The sequence below is a fragment of the Dunckerocampus dactyliophorus genome, chromosome 19 (genome assembly GCF_027744805.1).
Source record: "Dunckerocampus dactyliophorus isolate RoL2022-P2 chromosome 19, RoL_Ddac_1.1, whole genome shotgun sequence".
NCBI classification, from domain to species: domain Eukaryota; kingdom Metazoa; phylum Chordata; class Actinopteri; order Syngnathiformes; family Syngnathidae; genus Dunckerocampus; species Dunckerocampus dactyliophorus.
The window spans coordinates 11,901,341-11,923,626 of NC_072837.1; the positions used below are offsets into that span (position 1 = coordinate 11,901,341).

At 40.6% G+C, this 22,286-nt stretch overlaps 1 protein-coding gene across 1 annotated transcript; it reads right to left on the reverse strand.

Annotated features, from left to right (window-relative positions):
* Positions 1-44: 44 nt before the first annotated feature.
* ufl1 (UFM1-specific ligase 1) lies at positions 45-21,889 on the reverse strand. Its single transcript, XM_054762080.1, has 19 exons — positions 21,293-21,889; positions 20,738-20,883; positions 20,506-20,534; positions 19,195-19,292; positions 17,066-17,180; positions 14,107-14,237; positions 13,937-13,995; positions 13,709-13,855; positions 11,005-11,180; positions 10,756-10,935; positions 10,481-10,607; positions 8,862-8,984; positions 6,640-6,760; positions 6,401-6,564; positions 3,253-3,383; positions 1,770-1,850; positions 875-960; positions 601-781; positions 45-502 (listed from the first exon to the last, which is right to left on the reverse strand). Exons 1-19 carry the CDS (start codon positions 21,367-21,369, stop codon positions 296-298), a joined length of 2,379 nt encoding a protein of 792 aa, XP_054618055.1. The 5' UTR covers positions 21,370-21,889; the 3' UTR covers positions 45-295.
* Between the last annotated feature and the right edge of the window lie 397 nt (positions 21,890-22,286).

The following is a 22,286-nucleotide window of genomic DNA, read 5'->3' on the forward strand; positions in this document are numbered from 1 at the left end:
GATGTGGAAAAAAATGGCGCCAAAGTTGTTGTTTTCAATTTATTTTTGATTTGTGTGTTGTTAAGACAAGCCATCTGGCGGCAGATTTAACTCCACAGAGAGGACTGTAAAAGCATACCTTTATTTTTAACCATAAAGGGTTTATCCTGTAAATAACTTGTGCGATTGGATTATTTCGAGTCATCATTGTTTCTATTGTGCAAGTAATGGTTATATATATAATTTGTGAAGGAGCTCATATTAATGAAAGAACTTACACACACACACACACATACATATTTTTGATGTGAAATGGTCACTCCTCACTCATGGATGTCTTCTTCTGGGATAGCACGAGCTCCTTGAGTTCAGGTGTCAAGAGCTTGAACTGTGTTAAGATGCCTTGGGTCTCCTCATCCGGCTCCTCTGCCTCATCCTTCGCTTCCTGCTTCCTTCCTTGACTCTTGCTGGTCAACTGTTTCACCACCAGGCTCTGATAGACGCTCAGCAGCTGATGCTTCTCCTGCAACACGTCCAGACAACATCGTGGCGATTACTGGACTGCCATTCAACACTTCAATCACAATGATAGCGGTTTTATTTGAGCAGAGAGACACACACCATGGGTATCCGGCCTGTGAGGGTGCCTATGATTTGAGGTACGCAGCGTCCCGGAGTGTGTAGGATGCAGTGAGTGCTGTCCTGAAACAGCAGCACACTGGTGAGATGGAGGACCAGAGCAGGGTCCTCTGTCTCCTTCAACTGCTCAGTTAGAGTCTGGCGATGCAACAGTAGGGCTTGTCTGAAAAGAAAAATAAGCATGTCAAAAAAATAAATAAACAAAAAATCACAAGAGGCTCAAAAACAGAAAGTGGGCCATCTGCCTTTTCATTACCTTTCTTTTTTCTTGTCTGCCTTCTTCAGCAAAAAGCCACACACTTCTGCAGAGATCTCCAGCTGTTTCACAAACTCCTCGATTGACTGTAAAGTACAAACAAACTGCTTACCCTTGTGCATTTTTACATCATAGTGGGAGAGAAGTGAAACCCGCTTTCTTTCTTTGGAAAAAAAAAAAGGTCATTTACTACATGTTAAACACAGGAAATTAGCAAAATATTAATAATCACTGGTGACTAAATAAGCTCTGCTTCATCCTACTCCTTTTCAGACATGTTGAATTGAGTGTGATTGACTTTAATGTAACTTTATTCAGCACGTTCAAATTAATCCATTACTATTACCATAAACAGTTGTGATATTCCCTCTGTGGAATTGGGGGATTTGCTAAATAATTCATGAACAAATGCACTGACAAATTGTCCCTCGAAAAAGACCAACTGTACAGTGGAACCTTGGTTAGTGTCAATCCGTTCCAGAAGAGCCGACTCGAACCGAAACGTACTCTAACCAAATCCATTTTTGCCATAAGAAATAATGGAAATCCAAATAATCCGTCCCAGAAACACAAAACACCTTTTTATACTTTTACAATTCTAGTTATACACGGAGAAATCAATTCTGAATGCATATAAATGATGAATGAATGGGAAGGCAGGGGTGTTTCAAACCTTTTCCACCGAGGGCAAAGTCAAAGGATTCGGAGGCCGTTTGTATAGTTCTTATTTAGTAAAAAGAAAAAGACAAAAATACAAAACTTTGTGTTACCTTTGTGTTTTGGTGACAAAGCTTATTATTATTATTAGTAACATATTAATTATAACTATTACACCTTTTTGCTGTTTTTCCCCATTGTTGTTTTGTTACTTTGTGAGTACAGGTAAGTGACTTACTTTGCCATTCAGACAGGTGTGCAGCTTCATCAGAGGTACTTTGAGCTCATCCGGCAGTTTGCCCAAGATCTTGACTCTTACCTAAAAGCCAAACATGAGAGATTGCATGCTCAACATATGCATAACTTATCATCTGTTCCTGTCTGTTGTTCAGGACCGGATTCTATGTAAATGCAAACCCCAGAATTTAGGTCAAGTAGACATTTCCGACATTCTCCCAGTGAATGTGCGGCGAGATAAACAAAATCTTTAGATATTCAAAATTAGGCATATATTTTTTTTTTTTGAAAATTTGAGAGATAATGCGCACTTCCAGGAGACTTTACAAAAATGCAATCTACAGCACATGAGAGGAACAGAGGAGCTTTCATTTCTGTTTCCAGATGTTTTTGGGAGGATCTATATAGTTGACATGTCTGAGGAAGAGAGGACATATACAAATATCCAGGCCTGTCACAATAATCAATAAATGTAACATTAAAAAAAAGCCTCTTTTTCAGCTTTTTCAGCCTCTTTGTGGAGGCGGGGCTACTAGTGAGTGGATACAGAGTGTTTAGCTGTTAGCTTCGTGAGGCAGCATATATTAACATGAAGAAGGCGCAGGAGCGATGGTTTTTGAGGCGATTGCCACAGCCGACTGCCACAATGTTGGAACATTTCGGTTTTCGGTGAGCGCATGAACACCAACGACCAACACGGACAGTTTTCTCAACTGGGACAAAAAAAAAACAACCAAAAAATGATGTAGGTGCCTCGGGCAGCGGAGCCTTCGTCCCGACAGTCAACGCTTACTAAGGCGTTTGGTCGGCAAATACAACCAAAACAGTGCAAAATGGTGCGCTCTCACAAAGTGTCTGGCTAAACTGCAAAAACAGTCTACAGGCAACTTCTGTGTCAAGCTAATGTCTCACACAGGTACACCGTACACTATACTTCAGTACCATCTAGTGGTTCAAATGTGACGTACACCTCTCATGACAATTAATGAAAAAATGGTCCAAAAAATGTTACATAAAATTGATTAGACAATAATTTGTAGCACAATTATCAACCAGCAAAAGTTATTATCGTGACATGCTTACAAATATCCATTATACACATGCAGTTAGAGAAACTGTCACACAGTTAATGACATGTTATCTAGGCTGTGGAGAATTTCATCTCCAACACTGGATTGGTCTTTTAATTTAGCTGGCGATAGCAGAGGTGAGTAAGTGAACAAGTTAACAGAGAACGCCTCTTTCCTGACTTGCACATCTCCAATATGGTGATCCCATTTACATCTCAGTTCAGAGGTGACAGATGGAAAACTTTGCTGCACACTAAAATGATCACAGTGAATTTCATGACATTCCTTTTTATGAATCCAATTGATTTGCTTCAGGAATGCACCAGAACACACGTCATGGCAGGAAAATACACAAGGGCACGAATGAACACAAGCACGTTTGCACAGTACAGACGAAGCAGATGAAGCTCTGACCTCAGTGGTTATGGTGCCGGGGTTATCGACGGACATCATCAGGTCAGCGGCAAGGAAGTTGACCAGAATATTGGTGACATCTGTACAGACGGTCTTCAAGACATGCTTGGCAATGGGGACCTGGGATTCCTCTGCACGGATGGAGCACCAAATACACACACAACCCTTAACAGTGTACACATTTGTAACTGTAACACCTGACAGTGGCCAGAGGGTGTGTTTGCACAATAAAAAAAAGCAGCTGCAAGTGCGACATATGCAGTGAATGTGTCAAGGAGGACTGAGCATTACTACCGCCGTAACTGTTTTCCAGTAATGGGCAATCTAAACGCTGTTACCGACAAGTGAAATGTGGCGCTTTATTACGCACTGGTGTCTATATCAACCACCTGGATGCGGCTTCAGTCGCCATTGTTCACTACTATTACTACTGCAGTGAAAGCTAAATAGCTAGTCAATGACAGTTGTGGTTGCTCACGCTCAGGAAAACACTGCCCCCTAGCGTTTTGGTAGAGAACTGCAACTTCTCTGAGGTTTACAGCTTCGGGAGGAGCAAGGTGGGCAAAAACACCAGTGCAGCAATCGCTCCTCCACAGTTACATTTCACAAAATACCACAATAGAAAACAATACAGAGACTTCAAATTAGGTGGGAGGAAACCGGAGTACCTGGGGACCGTGGTCCCCACGCACGCCATGGGAGAACATGCAAACTCCACACAGCGATGCCAAAGGGGAGATTCAAACCTTGGTCTTTCTAATCTCCTAACTGTGTGGCCAACATGCTAACCATTTGGCGACCGTGCGGCCATATCAATCTTCTAATCATTTGAAAATGCCATGTGATCAAGATCGTACCATTCTGACAACATGGGGGTGACCACGGCTGCTGCCGAGCACACATTTTTACATAGCATGTCTTTGTTTTTGTTACAAATAGCGTATTTTGATACGAATTCAGCCTCATTTGTGTTGATAAAGAATTGAAATGACGTGTGTTTAACAGAAGACCCATACTTACGCAAGATGGCGGCGCATACACACAGAAGTTTGGATATTGGATTTTGCAGCGCCAAAGTTTTCATCACCAATCTTTGACTTGTCCGAGATCTCCAGAAGAGTACCGGAGTCTACACACACCACCCATTTGGGTGGAAGTGCTCGCAAGCGCCGTCGAGAATGTAAAAAGTTGAGAAAGGAGTGGACGAATATGACGAACACTGCACAGACTCTCCTTACCGAGCATTTTCCTCACCAACGTGTGGTCTTTAGTGAATAAAACGGACAAGTTACGACTCCACATCGCCTGCTGTAAGAGACTTTTGGACTGCAACGTTATCATTTTCACTGAGACATGACTAAACAGCGGAGTCCTGAACAATGAGCTAGCTGACCGCCACACACTTTGGGCTGATAGAACAGTGTCTGAAACCGGCAAGACCAGAGGCGGAGGACTGTGCATCTACTGGACGTGAACTGCTTTCTGCGTCACAAAATGAATGAAGGTACTGTTGCACATATACAACACTAAGTTGTTTATTTAAGTGTTTTAGCCTTTTTGTTTGAGGTGGAAAAGGTTTCAAATGAGATCTGTTTATTGGTCGGGTTCGGCATTAGCTGTGCTCTTAAAAAAAACAATATGCAACTATTAGTCGACTACAGGGCCGCACGGTGGTCTAGTGGTTAGCACGTTGGTCAACACAGTAACAGCTTGGAGATCAGGAAGACCTGGGTTCGATTCTCCCCTGGGCATTTCTGTGTGGAGTTTGCATGTTCTCCCCGTGTGCGCGTGGGTTTTCTCCGGGTACTCCGGCTTCCTCCCACATTCCAGGTGTACAGGTGAGGTTAATTGGCAACTCTAAATTGTCCATAGGTATGAATGTGAGTGTGAATGCTTGTTTGTCTATATGTGCCCTGTGATTGGCTGGCGACCAGTCCAGGGTGTACCCCGCCTGTCGCCCGAAGTCAGCTGGGATAGGCTCCAGCATGCCCCCGCGACCCTAATGAGGAAGAAGCGGTATAGAAAATGGATGGATGGATAGTCGACTACAGACAAAATCTAATGAATCAGATTCGACTATGAAATTCTGCGGTGAAGACAGCCCCACTGGCATGTAAATAAGATAAATAAGACTATTTAGGTTGTTTAAATGGAAGAACAGTGTATAGTCATCCCTTGCCGCTTCACTTTACCACCGGTTTTCCAAATAAATCAATAAATGATCTATGTTTCGTGGTCGACTACGTCGTATTCGTCAAAAACTATGCATATGTCAGCAAATGTTATATATTCTTAGCCTAAATTAAGCATGGCTGCATGAACGAAAATACAATTATAAGGCAATCAGAAGACGCATTCAAAGATGTGAGCTGTAGTATTCCACGCAGGTGTCAGTAATGTTACGTTGATGAAACAGTAGCCACCAGGAAGTACACTGTCCAGAAAAAAAAACAAGGAACTCGCCCAACGTGTGAGTCTATGTTATGTACTATTTATGTCTTATTTTCTGTTATCATGTCTACTATATTGGGGAATAGGAGTGTAAAGGTGACTATAGGGGTGTTGTTTCATGTCTAGAGAGCTCTAAGAATGTTAAAACCTGTACATACATGTAGAAGGTCACAAAACAGGTTTTCTATACTCTAACACCCAAAATAATCCATTTCTAAATAAGGAATCCTACTCTGCAGAAATTCACTTCACTGGAACCAATTAACTGCGATAAACGAGGGATTACTGTACAGTGGATCCCCGCACATTCAGCATTTACAGCCCTGCAAATTTGTGGCTTTTTTGTAAAAAAAAAAAAAAAAGTACAGCATACATGCGCTACACTATATGCTACATCGATAATGTTTTTTCATCCATTGTTGCGATTTTGCACTTTGTTCGAAAATCCTTGAATACGCTTTTGTTCTGTGCTGAGATGCAAAAGCTTGTGTGGCTATGGAAGCACGAGCTAGCGTTAGCTTGACAACCAGCCATGTGTCAAAAAGGGCGTGTCAAATTATTTGCATTTTTTCGCCCTTCGCTGGTGGTCCTGGAGGGCAACCCCCTACGTAAAGCGGGGATCTACTGGGTTGAAAATGGTGATCATGTATGTTCAGTGGTTGAAATAAGGGGAATGAGAAGTCAGTTGTAGATTTACCTGAGAAAAACAGTGTGCCCTTCTCAAACAGCCGGATGTTGTTGTACAGGTTAGTTATCTCCTCCTGCAGATCCTTCACAGACTTCTTGTTGACCCCTGAGACTAAGCAGGAGCTGGACATAAACAAACTCTGCAGCACTTCCTGATAGGTTTTGTTCAAAGGCCTGCAGAAAAATTGAATTGTTCTCAAGCTTGGAAGTTGTAGAAAATGAGAAGAAAAGTCAAAGCGTCTGTTTTACCGCACTAAAAGCTCTGCCAGCTCGGAGCAGATGTCTTGTGGACAGTCAGTCACTCGCTCCTCCAATACAGCCAGGATTTCTTCCTGGGTCATAAATGAGGCTTGCTGCTTTTTACTAAGATCTGGGGGGGAAAACAAAAGATCCGATTAAGTAGTCACACAATTACAATTAACGTTATCTTTCTTAAGTCTTGATAGCTAATATACATTATTTATCAGGGGTGGAACGGTACATGTACCACTTTGACCTTCTGTGAACCAACCCATGTACAGTGGTACGAAAAACTGTTTGCCCCCTTCCTGATTTCTTTTTTTTTTTTTTGCATGTTTGTCACACTTAAATGCTTCAGTTCATCAAACAAATTAATATATTAGTCAATGACAATACAACTGCACACAAAATGTAGTTTTTAAATAAAACTTATTAAGGGAGAAAAAAAATCCAAACCATGCCCCTGTGTGAAAAAGTGATTGCCCCCCTAAACCTAATAACTGTTTAGGCCACCCTTAGCAGCAACAACTGCAATTAAGTGTTTACGATAACTTGCAATGAGTCTCTTAGAATTTTGGCCCACTCATCTTTGCAGAATTGTTGTAATTCAGTCACATTGGAGGGTTTTCCAGCATGAAGCGCCTTTTTAAGGTCATGCCACAGCATCTCAATAGGGTTCAGGTCAGGACTTTGACTAGGCCACTCCAAAGTCTTCATTTTGTTTTTCGCATGCCTGACAACGTCGGGGCATGCTCCTAATGAGACTACGGATGGTGTCCTGGGGGATCTCCTCCCAGATCTGGACCAGGGCATCCATTAGCTCCTGGACAGTCTGAGGAGCAACCTGGAGGCGCCGGATGGACCTGAACATAATGTCCCAGAGGTGTTCTATTGGGTTTAGGTCAGGTGAACGTGGGGGCCAGTCAATGGTATCAATTCCTTAATCCTCCAGGAACTACCTGCATACACTAGCCACATGAGGTCGGGCATTGTTGTGGACCAGGAGGAACCCAGGTCCCACTGCACCAGCGTAGGTTCTGACAATGGGTCCAAGGATTTCATCCAGATACCTAATAGCAGTCAGGGTGCCATTATCTAACCTGTAGAGGTCTGTGCGTCCTTCCAGGGATATGCCTCCCCAGACCATCACTGACCCACCACCAAACCGGTCATGCTGAATGATGTTGCAGGCAGCATAACATTCTCCACAGCATCTCCAGACCCTTTCACGTCTGTCACATGCGCTCAGGTTGAACTTGCTCTCATCAGTGAAGAGCACAGGGCACCAGTGGTGTAGTTGCCAATTCTGGTGGTCTATGGCAAATGCCAATCAAGCTCTACGGTGCTGGGCAGTGAGCACAGGTCCCACTACAGGACGTCGGGCCCTCAGGCCGCCCTCATGGAGCCTGTTTCTGATTGTTTGGTCAGAAACATTCACACCAGTGGCCTGCTGGAGGCCATTTTGTAGGGCTCTGGCAGTGCTCATCCTGTTCCTCCTTGCAGAAAAGAGCAGATACCGATCCTGCTGAGGGTTGAAGGACCTTCTACGGCCCTGTCCAGCTCTCCTGAAGTAACTACCTGTCTCCTGGAATCTCCTCCATGCGTCCAGGTACCGCAGTGATGCCCTGGTCCAGATCTGGGAGGAGATCCCCAGGACACCATCCGTAGTCTCATTAGGAGCATGCCCAGACGTTGTCAGGCATGCGTACAAGCATGTGGGAGCCACACAAACTATTGAGAATCATTTTGAGTTGCTACAATGACATTTTAGCTAAATGGACCAGTCTGCTGCATCATTTTTTCACTTTCATTTTTGGGGTGTCTTTGATTTCCCCCCTCTATAGGGTGATCATTTTCATTTCTATCAAATTATGTGGCATCATTTTGTTACTAATACATCACCCACTTATTATCAGGAAAGATATTCAAGATCATTTTTCCCCCCAGTTTAGATCTGATGTGTTTTTGAAGTGTTCCTTTAATTTTTTTGAGCAGTGTATGTATATATATATATATATATATATATATATAGGAGAATTACCTGCTAGCAGTTTAATTTTAAAAATGTAAATGTTGCCTTACTGTACCAAAAATGAACTAAACCGACCTTAAAACCGTGATTGTGGCGTTCAGTCACACCCTTCTTTACTTGTGGGTAATATCACGCAACAGGGTCATCTAAACTGCTGGCAGCTGATAACAGCATAGACAAGAATGATATATGTGTATACTTTTCTCGGAAGGTCTGGTTTCCTCATCGCTGTCATCATCTTTCCTCCCTTTCTTCTTCGTTTTACGAGTTCGGATCTCTCTGGCATTGCCTCCTCCACCTGCTTTCACAGAGCCACTGCCCTCTGGAACAAACGGTGAACAGAATAGAAGATGTCATCACAGGGAAACTAAGGCTCCAGTAGCAGCAACGCTGTATGCAGTATAAGGGCTAGTAATAGCAGCAGCACAGCACGTTGAGTAAAAATAAAAAATAAACTATAGTGGATAACCTCACATTCGCGATTCAGCATTTAAAGCCCTGCAAATTAGCAGATTTTTCAAAAAAAAAAAAAACTCTGAAAACACATCTAATTCCGCCTAGGTGTGTCATAGTTTATACATACAGTTTAAAAAATGGTTAAAATTGTTACATTTTTATGTCTTTATGCTTCACTGATAATGTTTTTTCCTCAAGGGTTGAGATTCCGCACTTTGTTGGGCGGTCCTTGAACGCACCATAGTTGTGTCGTGACTCAGTTTCCATCCAATCATGGATCATCTTATTTATTTATTTACTTATACCATTTGTTATTGGTCAGCAGCTATACATTTTATACTGTAAATGTGTTTAATAAGTGTGTGAGGCATATTAAAGAGAGAATGGGAAGGTTTTGGAGAATGCCAACGTCAAATTAGCAGCGGAACCATCCACTCAGCAATGAGCCAAACTTTTCTTTCTAATTGTTGTATTTTACAGTTTAGCAGTACCATCCCCATTCAAAAGCCCATACAGCTAATTGCTAATTTAGCATGACAGATTAACTCATTCAATCCCAGTCATTTTTTAACAGACAACACCTTCAGTACCGGCCATTTGATCTTTCAAGGCACACAGATTATTGTGTTCTATGGCTATATAAAGATGGAACCTGCCAAAAGAAAGATTAGACTCCCGTCTTTCATCAGAAAAAAAAAAAGTTTGTTTCGACCTTTTTCCGTTCTTTAGTAATCAGCAATAATAGAACATAGGTAAATTTCAGGAAAATATCAGTTCCCAACTATAAAAAGGGAGAAAACCAGCGTTTTGTGAAAAGATACATTTCAGGCATAACTTTTGCTTTGACACAAATCTTTTTTGCTTTTGTGACAGCTCAAATATCTAAACAACTATACCAACATAAACAACATAAAGAAGGGGTTGTTTTACCTCAAAATAACAATTTATTTACAAATATAACACTATGATTTATTTACAACTTTCACATTTGGAACTGAACTATGTGTGTACATGCGTGTGCATGCGTTAAAATTTGCCTACAATGCGTAACCTTCATCTTCTCTTGCACTTCTGCCACCTTGTCGGCGTTTTAATGGCTTAAAAAGTGTCCTGAAGTGAAATGCATTAGTGGAGAGTTGCGTCAACACCTCTTTTTGCCTCTCACGCCAAAAATTTAAAAGATGTATAATATTGTTGGGATCGGGCGTTGGGGATTATGAATGAGTTAACTGAATGAGTTAATTGTATTTGTAGAAACAACAAAACATCTGTGGGCCTTATATGGCACCCGGGCCACACTTTGAACACCGCTACCATTAAGCTTCAAATAAGATGTGAACTTGTGTTTGGCGAGCTTCAAACCTGTGGGCTTTTTTCTGCGGTCCGCTTCCTTCTTTTCTTTTTTTGACAGCCCCGCATTTTCTGCAACCACAGACGCTTGCTTCAGATCCTCTTCAGTGATCAGCAACACTGGATTGCTCTTCACTTCCTAAGAAGCACATCACACAGGCGGCAAGGTTGCAACTCTTTCCTAGCTGTTGCAAATGTGCAACTCTTTCCTAGCTGATCCTGTTGTCATTCAAGCTACAGAACCAGGACCCAGAAGAACCAAGGTCAGCACCAAACAACTGACTTACCTTCTGAGCTTTCTGATGTATGGCATCATCAAATAGCGAGAGGCATCCGCTGATGAATTTTTCAGTGACCACCATTGTGTCTCCCAGTAGTCTGGCAGTGGATTGCACATTCATGTTCCTCATGGCCTGGTTGATCAACATCCCAGTGTCCTCCGTTGACAGGCAGCTTGGCAAAATGGGCTGAAGCAATCAAGAGGGGGCATTTGAAAGTGGCCGGATATTCTGCAACAATGGATTTCCAAACTGTACCTGTATGTCAGTCCACGTGCCAGAGTTGACGGCTTCTTCTATAGAGGCTTCCACCTGGTCAACTAGTCCCTGGCACACACAGGCGGCTCGTAGGAAAAGCAGCTTTTTGGACTTGAAGCGCTTCTTAATGTAACTGTTGGGGTCTGGGATGCCCAGCCTGACCAACGCATCAAATTCTGTCAATCAGAAGTTAAAACAAAAAAGCTCATTTCGTTCAGACGTCAACTTTCTTGTGAGATTCATTCCCATCAAACTGTCTACAATACATTTATTGTTGGGAGATGGAAATGTCCTCAAATTTCAAATCCTGTTGGCACTACAGGGCTGATGAACACCGACTCCCGTGGGAAACACTCACCAAAGAATAAAGACAGTCAACTTGAATAATAAGCATGTCTATTGACTCTTTGCATGCCCTGAGTTACAAAATAATATACTGTAATCCCTCGTTTAGCGCGGTTAATAGGTTCTAGACTCTGCCATGATAAACGACTTTCCACAAGGTAGTATTCCTTATTTATAAATTACATATTTTCGTAATTAGAGCATAGTAAACCTGTTTACGACCTTCTAAATACGGCTTTTAACATTATTAAAGACCTCCAGGCCTGAAATAACACCCCTATAGTCACCTTTACACTCCTATGACCCAATATAGTAGACATAAGAGAAAATAAGACACACGCAAGACTCACATGTTAGCATTGGGAAAGTTCCTTGTTGTTCCTTCTTCAGATTATAATGGATATTGTCTCATTAATGTAACATTACTGACACCTAGTGACCAGTGTAGAATACTACATATCATCGCAATGTCTTCGAATACCTCCTATATTTATGCTTGAAAGTGCTTAATTTAGGCAAAAGATAAAAAAAATTTGTTTAAATATGCTCCGGTTTCCTCCCACATTCCAAAAACATGCATGTTAGGTTAACTGGCGGCTCTAAATTGTCCATAGGTATGAATGTGAGTGTGAATGGTTGTTTGTCTATATGTGCCCTGCGATTGGCTGGCAACCAGTCCAGGTTGTACCCCGCCTCTCGCCTTTTATTGCACATGTTGATCCGGAATGGGAGGAGAACGTCAACGTCAAGCTAGCAGGAGAGTTTGGAAGGGGGAGGTGCAAGCCATGTGTCAAAAATGGACATTTCTATGTGTGTACAAATTCCAGGTTTCCGCTGCAAAAAGTGGAGATCTATTGCATTGAACTTACAACATGTGCAGTTACACAACATCATGTACAGTAATCCTTCACCAATTTGCGCTTCGCATTTTTTGGCTTCACTCTTATCACAGTTTTTCCAAAATATATTAACAGATCATGCTGTTTCGTGGTCGAATATGGCCTATTATTAGTCAAAAAAATAAGCAAATGTTAAGTATTTCTTGTCTAAATGAAGCATTTTCAAGCATAAAAATGGCTAAATGAGGTAAAATACAAATAGGTGCTCAGGAGACACATTAAAAGAAGTCGTGATAATATGTAGTATTCTACACTGGTCACTAGGTGTCAGTAATGTTACTGTAATGTTAGGCAAGCCACACAAGCACCAGACTTGCTTGCCAGAACAACTTTTATTGTAGGTTTGAATGATCTCACAAATGGCACAATAATCCCTAACATGGGTTACTTTGCCCCAGGTGGAGGAATTCAAAAATCTCGGGGTCTTATTCACGACTCAGGGAAGGTTGGAGCGTGAGGTCGACAGGCAGATCGGCTCAGCGTCTGCAGTAATGCGGTCGCTGTCCTGGACTGTCATGGTGAAGAGAGAGCTGAGCCAGAAGGCAAAGCTCTCAATTTACTAGTCAATCTATGTTCCCAACCTCACCTATGGTCATGACCGAAAGAACGGGATTGCGGATACAAGCGGCTGAAATGAGAGATAGGGTGAGGAGCTTGGTCATCCAGGAGGGGCTCAGAGTAGAGCCGCTGCTCCTTCACATCAAGAGGAGAAAGCTGAGGTGGCTCGGACTCCTCCCTGGTGAGGTGTTCCGGGCATGCCCACCCGGGAGACGGCCCCGGGGCAGACCTAGGACATTCTGGAGGGATTATGTCTCACAGCTGGCCTGGGAACGCCTTGGTCTCCTCCCGGTGGAACTGGAAGAGGTGGCCATGGACCGGGAAGTTTGGGCTTCCCTACTGAGACAAGCTGCCCCTGCGACCCGGACTCGGACTCGGATAAGCGGAAGAAAATGGATGGACGGATGGATGGGCTACTGTTGCGGCCATAACCCACGACAAGCTAAAACTCAAGTCTCCTGACCGCACCACCGGAACACATTCACAGCAAAACACAAACACATGATATATTTATGTGTTATATAACTTATTTTATCTTATAATGTCTCATATATTGGGTAATAGGAGTGTATAAGTGACTATAGGGGTGTTATTTCATGTCTAGAGGGCTCTAATAATGTTTAAAAAAAAACTATTCGTAAACAGGTTTTCTATGCTCCAACTATGAAAATGTTCCATTTATAAATAAGGAATCCTACTTCATGGAAATTCACTTATCACAGTCGGGTTAACCACGTTAACCGTGGGATTACTGTATTGATCCTTGACCTTAAAACTGAGGTACGTTACCAAACTGTGATTATGGTGTACTTTTAAAGCCCTAATAACAATTAATAACGCAGTATGGATTCTTTGAGAAGTAATTAAATATTTTGAGACGGGTAATACACATAAAAATGTACCTAAATATCCATTCTGCTGGAGGAAAGAATCCACCCAAGTGTTTTGTGTTTTGGAGTAGATATCGGGGATGTAAACAGCTTTGTCCCGTCTCCCTCCAACAATTGATCCTTTTAGTCGTCCGGTGTTCACCAGCTCCACGAGAACAGCTGGCCACATGAAAACAGTTACAACACGATAACATGCATCAACAGCAGCAACACAAAACAATAGAAAGAGTGTGCCCTTACAATGTAGTATATGCTCCTGCAGTCCAAATGCACCAATCATGCCAGTCACAGGTGTTGGCCTGGATGATCAAGAATAACTTTCAAATATAGAAACAAAACACACTGGTGTGTACGATCATGCATCACATCCAGTTTATGAATTGGTAATGGCTTAAACGCCAGTATTTTACCGTGTGATGGCACTGAATAGCCCTCTTATTTTGGCTGTGTGGCGAGCAACGAAGGCAGGAGTAAATATGACTCCTCGGTTGTACTGATCCATTTCTCCTTGGATTATTCTCCCAAGACGCTTTGACAGCTCCTACCATGACGAATAAGCAGAGTCAAGACTTTTTTTCTGTTTTTTACATTTTTTTATACATAAACATTTAGATCAATTTAGGTCGAATGTGTATATATGAGTTGTGTCCATGTTAACTGTTCCTTCCCGTGTTAAAAAGGTCACTTCCTGTGTCACACAGTTGATTCTGCTGTTCCTATTGACTGGGGTTGGGTCTAGTTTACCTATTACAGTATGTGTGCCCAATCGATACTTCTGAAACAGTGCCAGTGTTTAAACAGTACCTAAACCAGTACACTAGGTCCCCAACTTACGAACACCCGACGAGCAAACACTCGCCGATACGAACACAAGCCGACTGGTTTATATTTTATTTTATTTTGCCTTGTAGTGCTTAGGAATCAGTATTTATACTGCTACTGTACATGCTTGACCAGTAGGGGGCACGGTGACACTGCTAATGGGACCAAGAGGCAGCCTTAGAGCTAATGAGACCCACAGACACTGAGCAGAGAAAGCTTCCGGTAAAGCTAGGAAAGCTAAGTTTTAGCTGGATGATACAACCCGGACAGAGCGTGTGATTAAAGTTTATGAAGAGTTAATAGGCCTGCTTAATTATACAGCACCCACTGAACACTACCTCTTTTAGAAGAGTCTAACGACGACGACCATTTGTCCTTTTTTTTTTTAAATAACTCCTCCTCCTTCTCCACCACACCTCTACAAAGGTAAATAACATTTATCATTACGTATTATATCATTTTTATTATTGTTTTTGTATTGTTATCCTCGTTTAATATTACTACTGAGTCTAAATACAGTGCCTTTTTTATTTATGCAAAATTTTGCAACATGCAAGTTGAACAGAATGGTAATTTATATGCTTTACAAATAAATGCAAATTTTATAAATGCTTTATAAAATGATAAGTCATACTTTATGCCCCCTAAACCTAATAACTGGTTGGGCCACCCTTGGCACCAACAACTGCAATCAAGCATTTGTGATAACTTGCAATTAGTCTCTTACAGCGCTGTGGAGGAACTTTGGCCCACTCATCTTTGCAGAATTGTTGTAATTCGGCCACATTGGAGGGTTTTCCAGCATGAAGCGCCTTTTTAAGGTCATGCCACAGCATCTCAATAGGATTCAGGTCATGACTTTGACTAGGTCACTCCAAAGTCTTCATTTTCTTCTTCTTCAGCCATTCAGAGGTCGGCTTGCTGGTGTGTTTTGGATCATTGTCCTGCTGCAGAACCCAAGTTGGTTGGCTGGACATTCTTCTTCTGGATTTTTTGGTAGACAGCAGAATTCATGGTTCCATTTATCGCAGCAAGTCCTGAAGCAGCAAAACAGCCCAAGACCATCACACTACCACCACAAAATTTTACTGTTGGTATGATGTTCTTTTTCTGAAATGCCTCTTTACTTTTACGCCAGATGTAATGGGACACACAAGTTCAACTTTTGTCTCGTCAGACCACTGAGTATTTTCCCAAAAATCTCGGGGATCATCAAGATGTTTTCTGGCAAAATTGAGACGAGCCTTAATGTTCTTCTTGTTCAGCAGTGGTTTTCTTCTTGGAACTCTGCCATGCAGGCTGTTTTTGCCCAGTGTCTTTATTATGGTGGAGTCATGAACACTGACCTTAACTGAATTAAGTGAGGCCTGCAGTTCTTTGCATGTTGTTGTGGGGTCTTTTGTGACCTCTTGGATGAGTGGTTGCTGCGCCCTTGTGGTAATTTTGTTCCATGTTTTTGCCATTTGTGGGTAATGGCTCTCATTGTGGTTCGTTGGAGTCCCAAAGCTTTAGAAATGGCTTTATAACCTTTTCCAGACTGATACAGCTCACTTTTTCATCATTTTTGTTTCAAACACAGGGCCATGTAGGTTTGAATTTTTTTTCCTCCCTTAAAAACTGCACTTTGTGTTCAGTTGTGTTGTCATTGACGAATACTTACATTGTTTTGATGATCTTAAACATGTGTGACAAACATGCATAGCACTGTATCTGCACTGCACTGTATTCTGTAATTACTTCATTTAGCCATTTTTATGCTTGAATATGCTTCATTTAGGCAAAAAATATGTACAATTTATTTAAATAGGCAGTCTGTTTCACTAATAATAGGCCGTATTCAACTAAGAAATAGCATGCTTTATTAATTAATATATTTTTGAAAGCCGTGCTGGAGTGACGCTGCGACATTCAAAGCGTAAAGGACTGAGGGATTACTGTAAACTACCCAGCATGCCTTGCGGGTTAGAAATCTGTAATTTGTAATGTGTATTAGCGTGTAAGAATTTATTTCGATACCCTCATAGTTCGTACGGTGCAGTTACATTGTGTGTTCCACATGTTACTTGTTTTTTTTTATTTTTGGTTGCACTGTGAGTGAGGGAGTGTTTGGTTTAATGGCTTCCTGTTGGTTTGAGTTGTGTGAGTAAGGGTGAAATGCCAAGCTAATACAAGTACATTGCAAACAGACAGTACTTCTCCACGCAAACTGATGTTATGTACGGTCGCGGCTTTATTACAGTGTCAAACATAGACATCTATACGCGCGTCCCAATTAGCTGCGGTTTTTCACAATTTCTGGGCCATCTTGGACCACTTTTGCCCTTCCCTGCCCTACACATCTTGGATTTATTATCTTGACATGGTACCTGAAACCTGTCAATAACATCCAATGTTGTCATATTGCTTTGTGGGAAGCCATAACAATAATAATAATAATGTACATGTTCACTGTCTGCTTTCTACTGGATTATTTGTGGTAACGGACGAGCCACTGTTGTCAGGCAGTTCCATAGTTTTCTGACAATTCTTTGCATAACCTTTACTCACCTCAGTTAGGAAATCCCCAGGAAGATCATAGCTTTTACAAAGCTCTGCAATGCTGATCAGCCCAGCTTCCTGCAGCCTGTCATTTACTTCCTCTGCTAAATGGTTCAGGTAGTTGCTGGGGACGAAAAAACAAACTTAACAAGCAACACGAACAAACACTGCTATTTTACACAAGTGGGCCCACCCCCCAATATAACAAAAGGTAAGGGGAATAACTATTACTATTATATTATTTTTTTATATTATTAATATTTACTGTTATTTACTGTCACTATTGTACAGTATTTTTTTCCACACACACACAAAGTATGTATAATAGCAAATTCTTCACATGACAGCATTCCCATTTGAAGTACACTAAAGCCATCTGGTGGTAGGAATCAGTACTACAGCAATGGCATAAAACCTTGTGGAATCCTAAACGCAACACCAGGTGGTGTCCAAATTTGCGGCCCCAAGACGTTTTTTTATTAGCCTGCAGCACATTCTAAGAATAGAATTGAACAAGAACACTCAAGAAAACAACAAAAAAAGAGAAAAAAATCAATCAGATCAAAAATGTAATGTAATGAGAAAAAGTCATCATTTTACAAGATTAACATCGTAATATTATGAGAAAATGTCATTTTAGTAGCATAAAGTTGAAATTTTAAAGAAAAAAATCTTATTTTTGAAGTCGTAATATAAAAAACAAACAAAATAACGATTTCAATTGTAATTTTTTGAAAATTAGGTTGCATAAAAAGTTACCAGAATAAAATCAAAATATTATGAGAATAAGGGCCTACTTATGAGAAGAAAATTTACAAGAAATATTTAAATACTGTGGTTGGGAATAATAAAAAAAAACACAGCAAAAATGTAAAATGTAATTTTACAAGCATAAAGTCAAAATATTAACAGAAAAATATTTACTAACAAGAAAAAAAGTCCCAATTTTATGCAAATAAACTCGTAATATTATGAGGAAAAATTACATTTTAGTTATATAGAGTTTAAATACTTGTAAAAAATGTAAGTCTTAATATTGAGATAATATGACAAACAAAACAAAAAATGAAGTTTGGGAAAAAATTCTAATATTATTGGAATAAAATGTAAATATTATACTATAAGTCATAAATTTACGAGATGAAAATTTACAAAGATTAAGAAAGTGGAAAAATCTGGAAAATTAAAAACACGACAGCAAAAATGGAAAAAGCGCAAAGGACTAAGTTGATACTAATAATAGGGTCACACTTTACAATAGGGTACACAAAAATACAGTACTGTACTTACTGAGGAACTAATGAAGAAGGCACATACATTTAGACTAGTTACTGAGGAACTAATGAAGTACACTAATGAGAAACTAATGAGTAGAGTAGTTACTGAGGAACTAAGGGACATAAATTTAGGGTAATTATGAGGAACTAATGAAGAACTAATGAATAACTAATAAGTGCTGGTTAGGTTTAGGTTTAGGTAGGTTTGTTCCTCATTAACTACAGTACAGTACTGTCATTTTGTGTACCTTATTATAAAGTGTTACCAATAATAGGTTTTTCACCTTTAACACAAAGCCGAGATGCAGTTTTTTCTTGAAATATACAGGGTGTCCCAAAAAAATAAATACACTTCCTGTAACAGTCTGTCATGCCACGCATTACAAAAGGCTTTGAAGACGAGTTTTATTTTCAGCCAAGTGGAGCACACCCACACTACTATCGCGATATTAAATCCTTCCTTGATGAGATCTTGCCAAACAGATGGATTGGACGGAGGGGTTTTTTGTCGAATACCCTCGGCGTTCACCAGACCTTGTCAGCAGTGTCTGGACCACAACGGACGTCAGTTTGAGAACAGTCGGTGACAAAACAATAAAATTATGTTTGTAACTTCTATAACACTTGGAAAATGGAGCAAATTATAATAAACACCTAGTTTACAATTATTGAAAGTGTGTATACATTTGAGGCAGCCTGTATATAACTTCTTAGCATATCTACATGTGTTATTTACAAAATATCAAAATACCCTTGCATCCTTTCATTTTTCACTATGTGGCCCTCGCTGGAAAAAGTTGATGTGTTGATAGAAGCACTTCAATATCGAAACATAATAGAAAAAGACAAGGTCACACTCACTCGTCGATCAGTTGCCCCAGCACAAGCTGAATACTTTTATCTGTTTTTGCAATATCATTTGCTCTAGTTTCAACGTGGACCCAATCCACATTGACAATCTGTAGAAAAAGATCAGAACAGTTATAGGGTATCTTACAATAACTCATTTCAGAATTCCAACTTGGAGTCATGATATATGATGCAGACATGCCTACCTTGAAGCCGATTCTTAAAAGGTTAAAAACACCCCAGTTTTCAAATGATTCACTTTTCAACCAAAATTTTGCCCTGGTTTTCATGCACTGTTTCGGTGTACTCTTCTATTGCCCTGCACTGTATCGTTCAGCGGAATCGACCACCCAATCAAAGCACCCTAGGCGTTGCTGACTCACTGTCCGTGCATTTTTTTATTTAATACGACTGCTAAATAACCTGCCATGGGGCCACAGAAAGTGGCGAGTGCCAGCAATTTCATAAATAAGCACTACTGAAAATACTATTGACACTATAAACGCTATTGAATTCAAGAAAGGATTAATCGCAAACAACAATGATGGCGTCCTCTCTCCTCCTACCTCCCCATCTTCGCCAACAATAGTCTTTAGTAAAAAGGTAATAGTGATGTTCACTGTTAATTTATCCATTTTATTCCTCATTCATAATTATTTCATATTGTTTTTTGCATGTAAAACTATAATTATTCTCCATAAAATGTATTTGGATTACCATAACTTCCTATGGGACCTTTTGAATCAAAACCAGAGTTATTAGTTATTCATATGAACATTCCGTCTTTTATTCACTACATTATGCCTTTTTCTCATTTTTGCTGAAATTTTTTGGTACAATTTTATTTCTACAATGTGTCGCAGACCAAAAACAAGCAAGCCACTTGGACACCCCTGCTTTTACAGCTCTTTGTCAATGTTGAGCGCGTGATGTGACGTCTACCACAACAACTACTTAGCTTGTTAGCTTCCTTCATAGCAAGAGAACATAATTAACGAGAGAAGGGGAGTATTAATTGCAGCTGCAACTAATTGATGCGTTGAGACAGTCATTTTTATTGCAAATGTTCATCCGAAATAAAAAAAAGAAGGCGTTCGAGGAGGTGGGCTGTACATGCGAAGGTGCACGACACGCTATTGGAGGTTTGCAGGGGGAGGAGCGAGCCGGTGTTTGCTTACATTGGTGCCAAGACGCAGCAGCGTAATCCAGGTTTCACAGACTGATTGACTGTCAAAATGTGCGCACACTATGAAAAATGTGTACATGTCGGCCGGTCTGCATGTGTCATGTTTAAAATACAATACAATGCAATACAGTGCATACCTGCTGGAGTTCCACAATGTTGATTCGCCCTGAAAAACATAATACAATGATAATAGAGGGCTGTATAATTCTGGAAAAATGGCAAATCACAATTTTTTTGCAAGCAAATGTTGCATTTATTTATTTCTTGAGTGTAGTGTCATATTGTTCTTTTTGTTATTGTCCTGAGACAACCTTGACTTGTATTTTGCAGCAGTTATCATCACACAATCAATTTGTCTTTCAGACTGACCTCCATGAACATAAAGTTCATCCCGGATTTCTCGGGTGATCTGTGCCGGGGTGACATACTCCTTTCCATCAAGGGTGTGCACCACATCAAGTTTCTTGTCTTGAATCAGTCTGGCAATAATTTCCACACAATCCCTCTCTGACAACCTGTGAAGAAGACGACACGTCATTAGTGGGGAAGTTCTTTTTCTCCATGCTACAAACACACATGCCACACACATCCGCATGCAGAAAGGAATTACTCTGAACATGTGTTGTTTTTATTATGCTTTGCTCAAAGACACCTTGGTATTTACGTTGTTTGGCCTTTTTAAAAATTGACATGCACATGTGGCTCGTTATGCAAATTAGCCAATGACGTCACGTAGACACCTCCTGCAACCCACCACCACAAATAGACTACAATCCTGTGGTGACCACTAACGATTATATATTACCTTACACTTAAAAGTCCAGTCAAAGACAGCAACACATTTGGACACATCACCCATTTCACCATCCTAATAGTAACCGAATAAAAATAATCTAAACAGCATGTTGTGTTGCATGTATTTACCTTTGTACAGTATCTGCAAACTGTGCCCTCTGGAAATCAGCTGCAAGTCGTCGAATTTCCTCCCAGTCAGCCGCCATTATTACGAGATACGATAAACACACTGACAATCAGATGTTCTCTACGGTTCACTAGCAAACTCTTTAAGACACGTCAACATTCGCCGTGGGAGATTTCAGATCAGAAACGCTGTCTGTCTCTACTTCTGACCTATTTTGAGCGTAGGAAAAAACATTCAAGTGGACATTACCGCCGCCTGTGGATCAAACTCTGTACACGGAATATCCGCAAATGCCTAGGATTAATATTTGCTTTTTATGGTTGCACTTGTCTATTTCTGTTAGGGCCGACTGTTCATTTTACTTTACTATATTAAAAAAGGCATTCGCTGCCTTTGTGGAAGCAAAACGCTGCAAGCCTGGCCGTCACTTTCGGTTTATTTTGGAGTATCACACAAAGAACCAATCAGGCATCTTCTTCTTTGGATTCATTTGTATGCGGCATCTAGTACTCCTTACAGCCATTGGCTGCCGAAACAAAACGAAAAGTAACGACTGTAGTCGATGTCAATTGGAAATATACCGAAGTAATTTTCCATTTCCAGTCAATTTCCTTTGAAAAATACAGGAATTTAAAAGTAAAGAGTCGGCCCTCAGATAAATAGTAATGTACAAAAATTTAAAAACGGCGTACGTACAGTACTATAAAACCCCGACAGTGATTCACCACAGGAAGAACTTACGAGAGCCGTGATGTTCGCTTGCGAGTCGAGTCTTTTGAACGGTTCTTTCAAGTGACGAAGGGAACCATGAAAAGTTGTGAGCCGTTTAAAATGCAAGCTAACCACGATGCCTTCAAGTGCCTACCACCACTGGACTTGAGCCATATTTACTGCTGTATTAGGAAGGACGACATATTAGTGACCAAAAAAAAAAAAAAACACAGAATGAGTCAGTGTCAAATGAAATCTAGCATTATTTTGATCTACTTTTTTGGT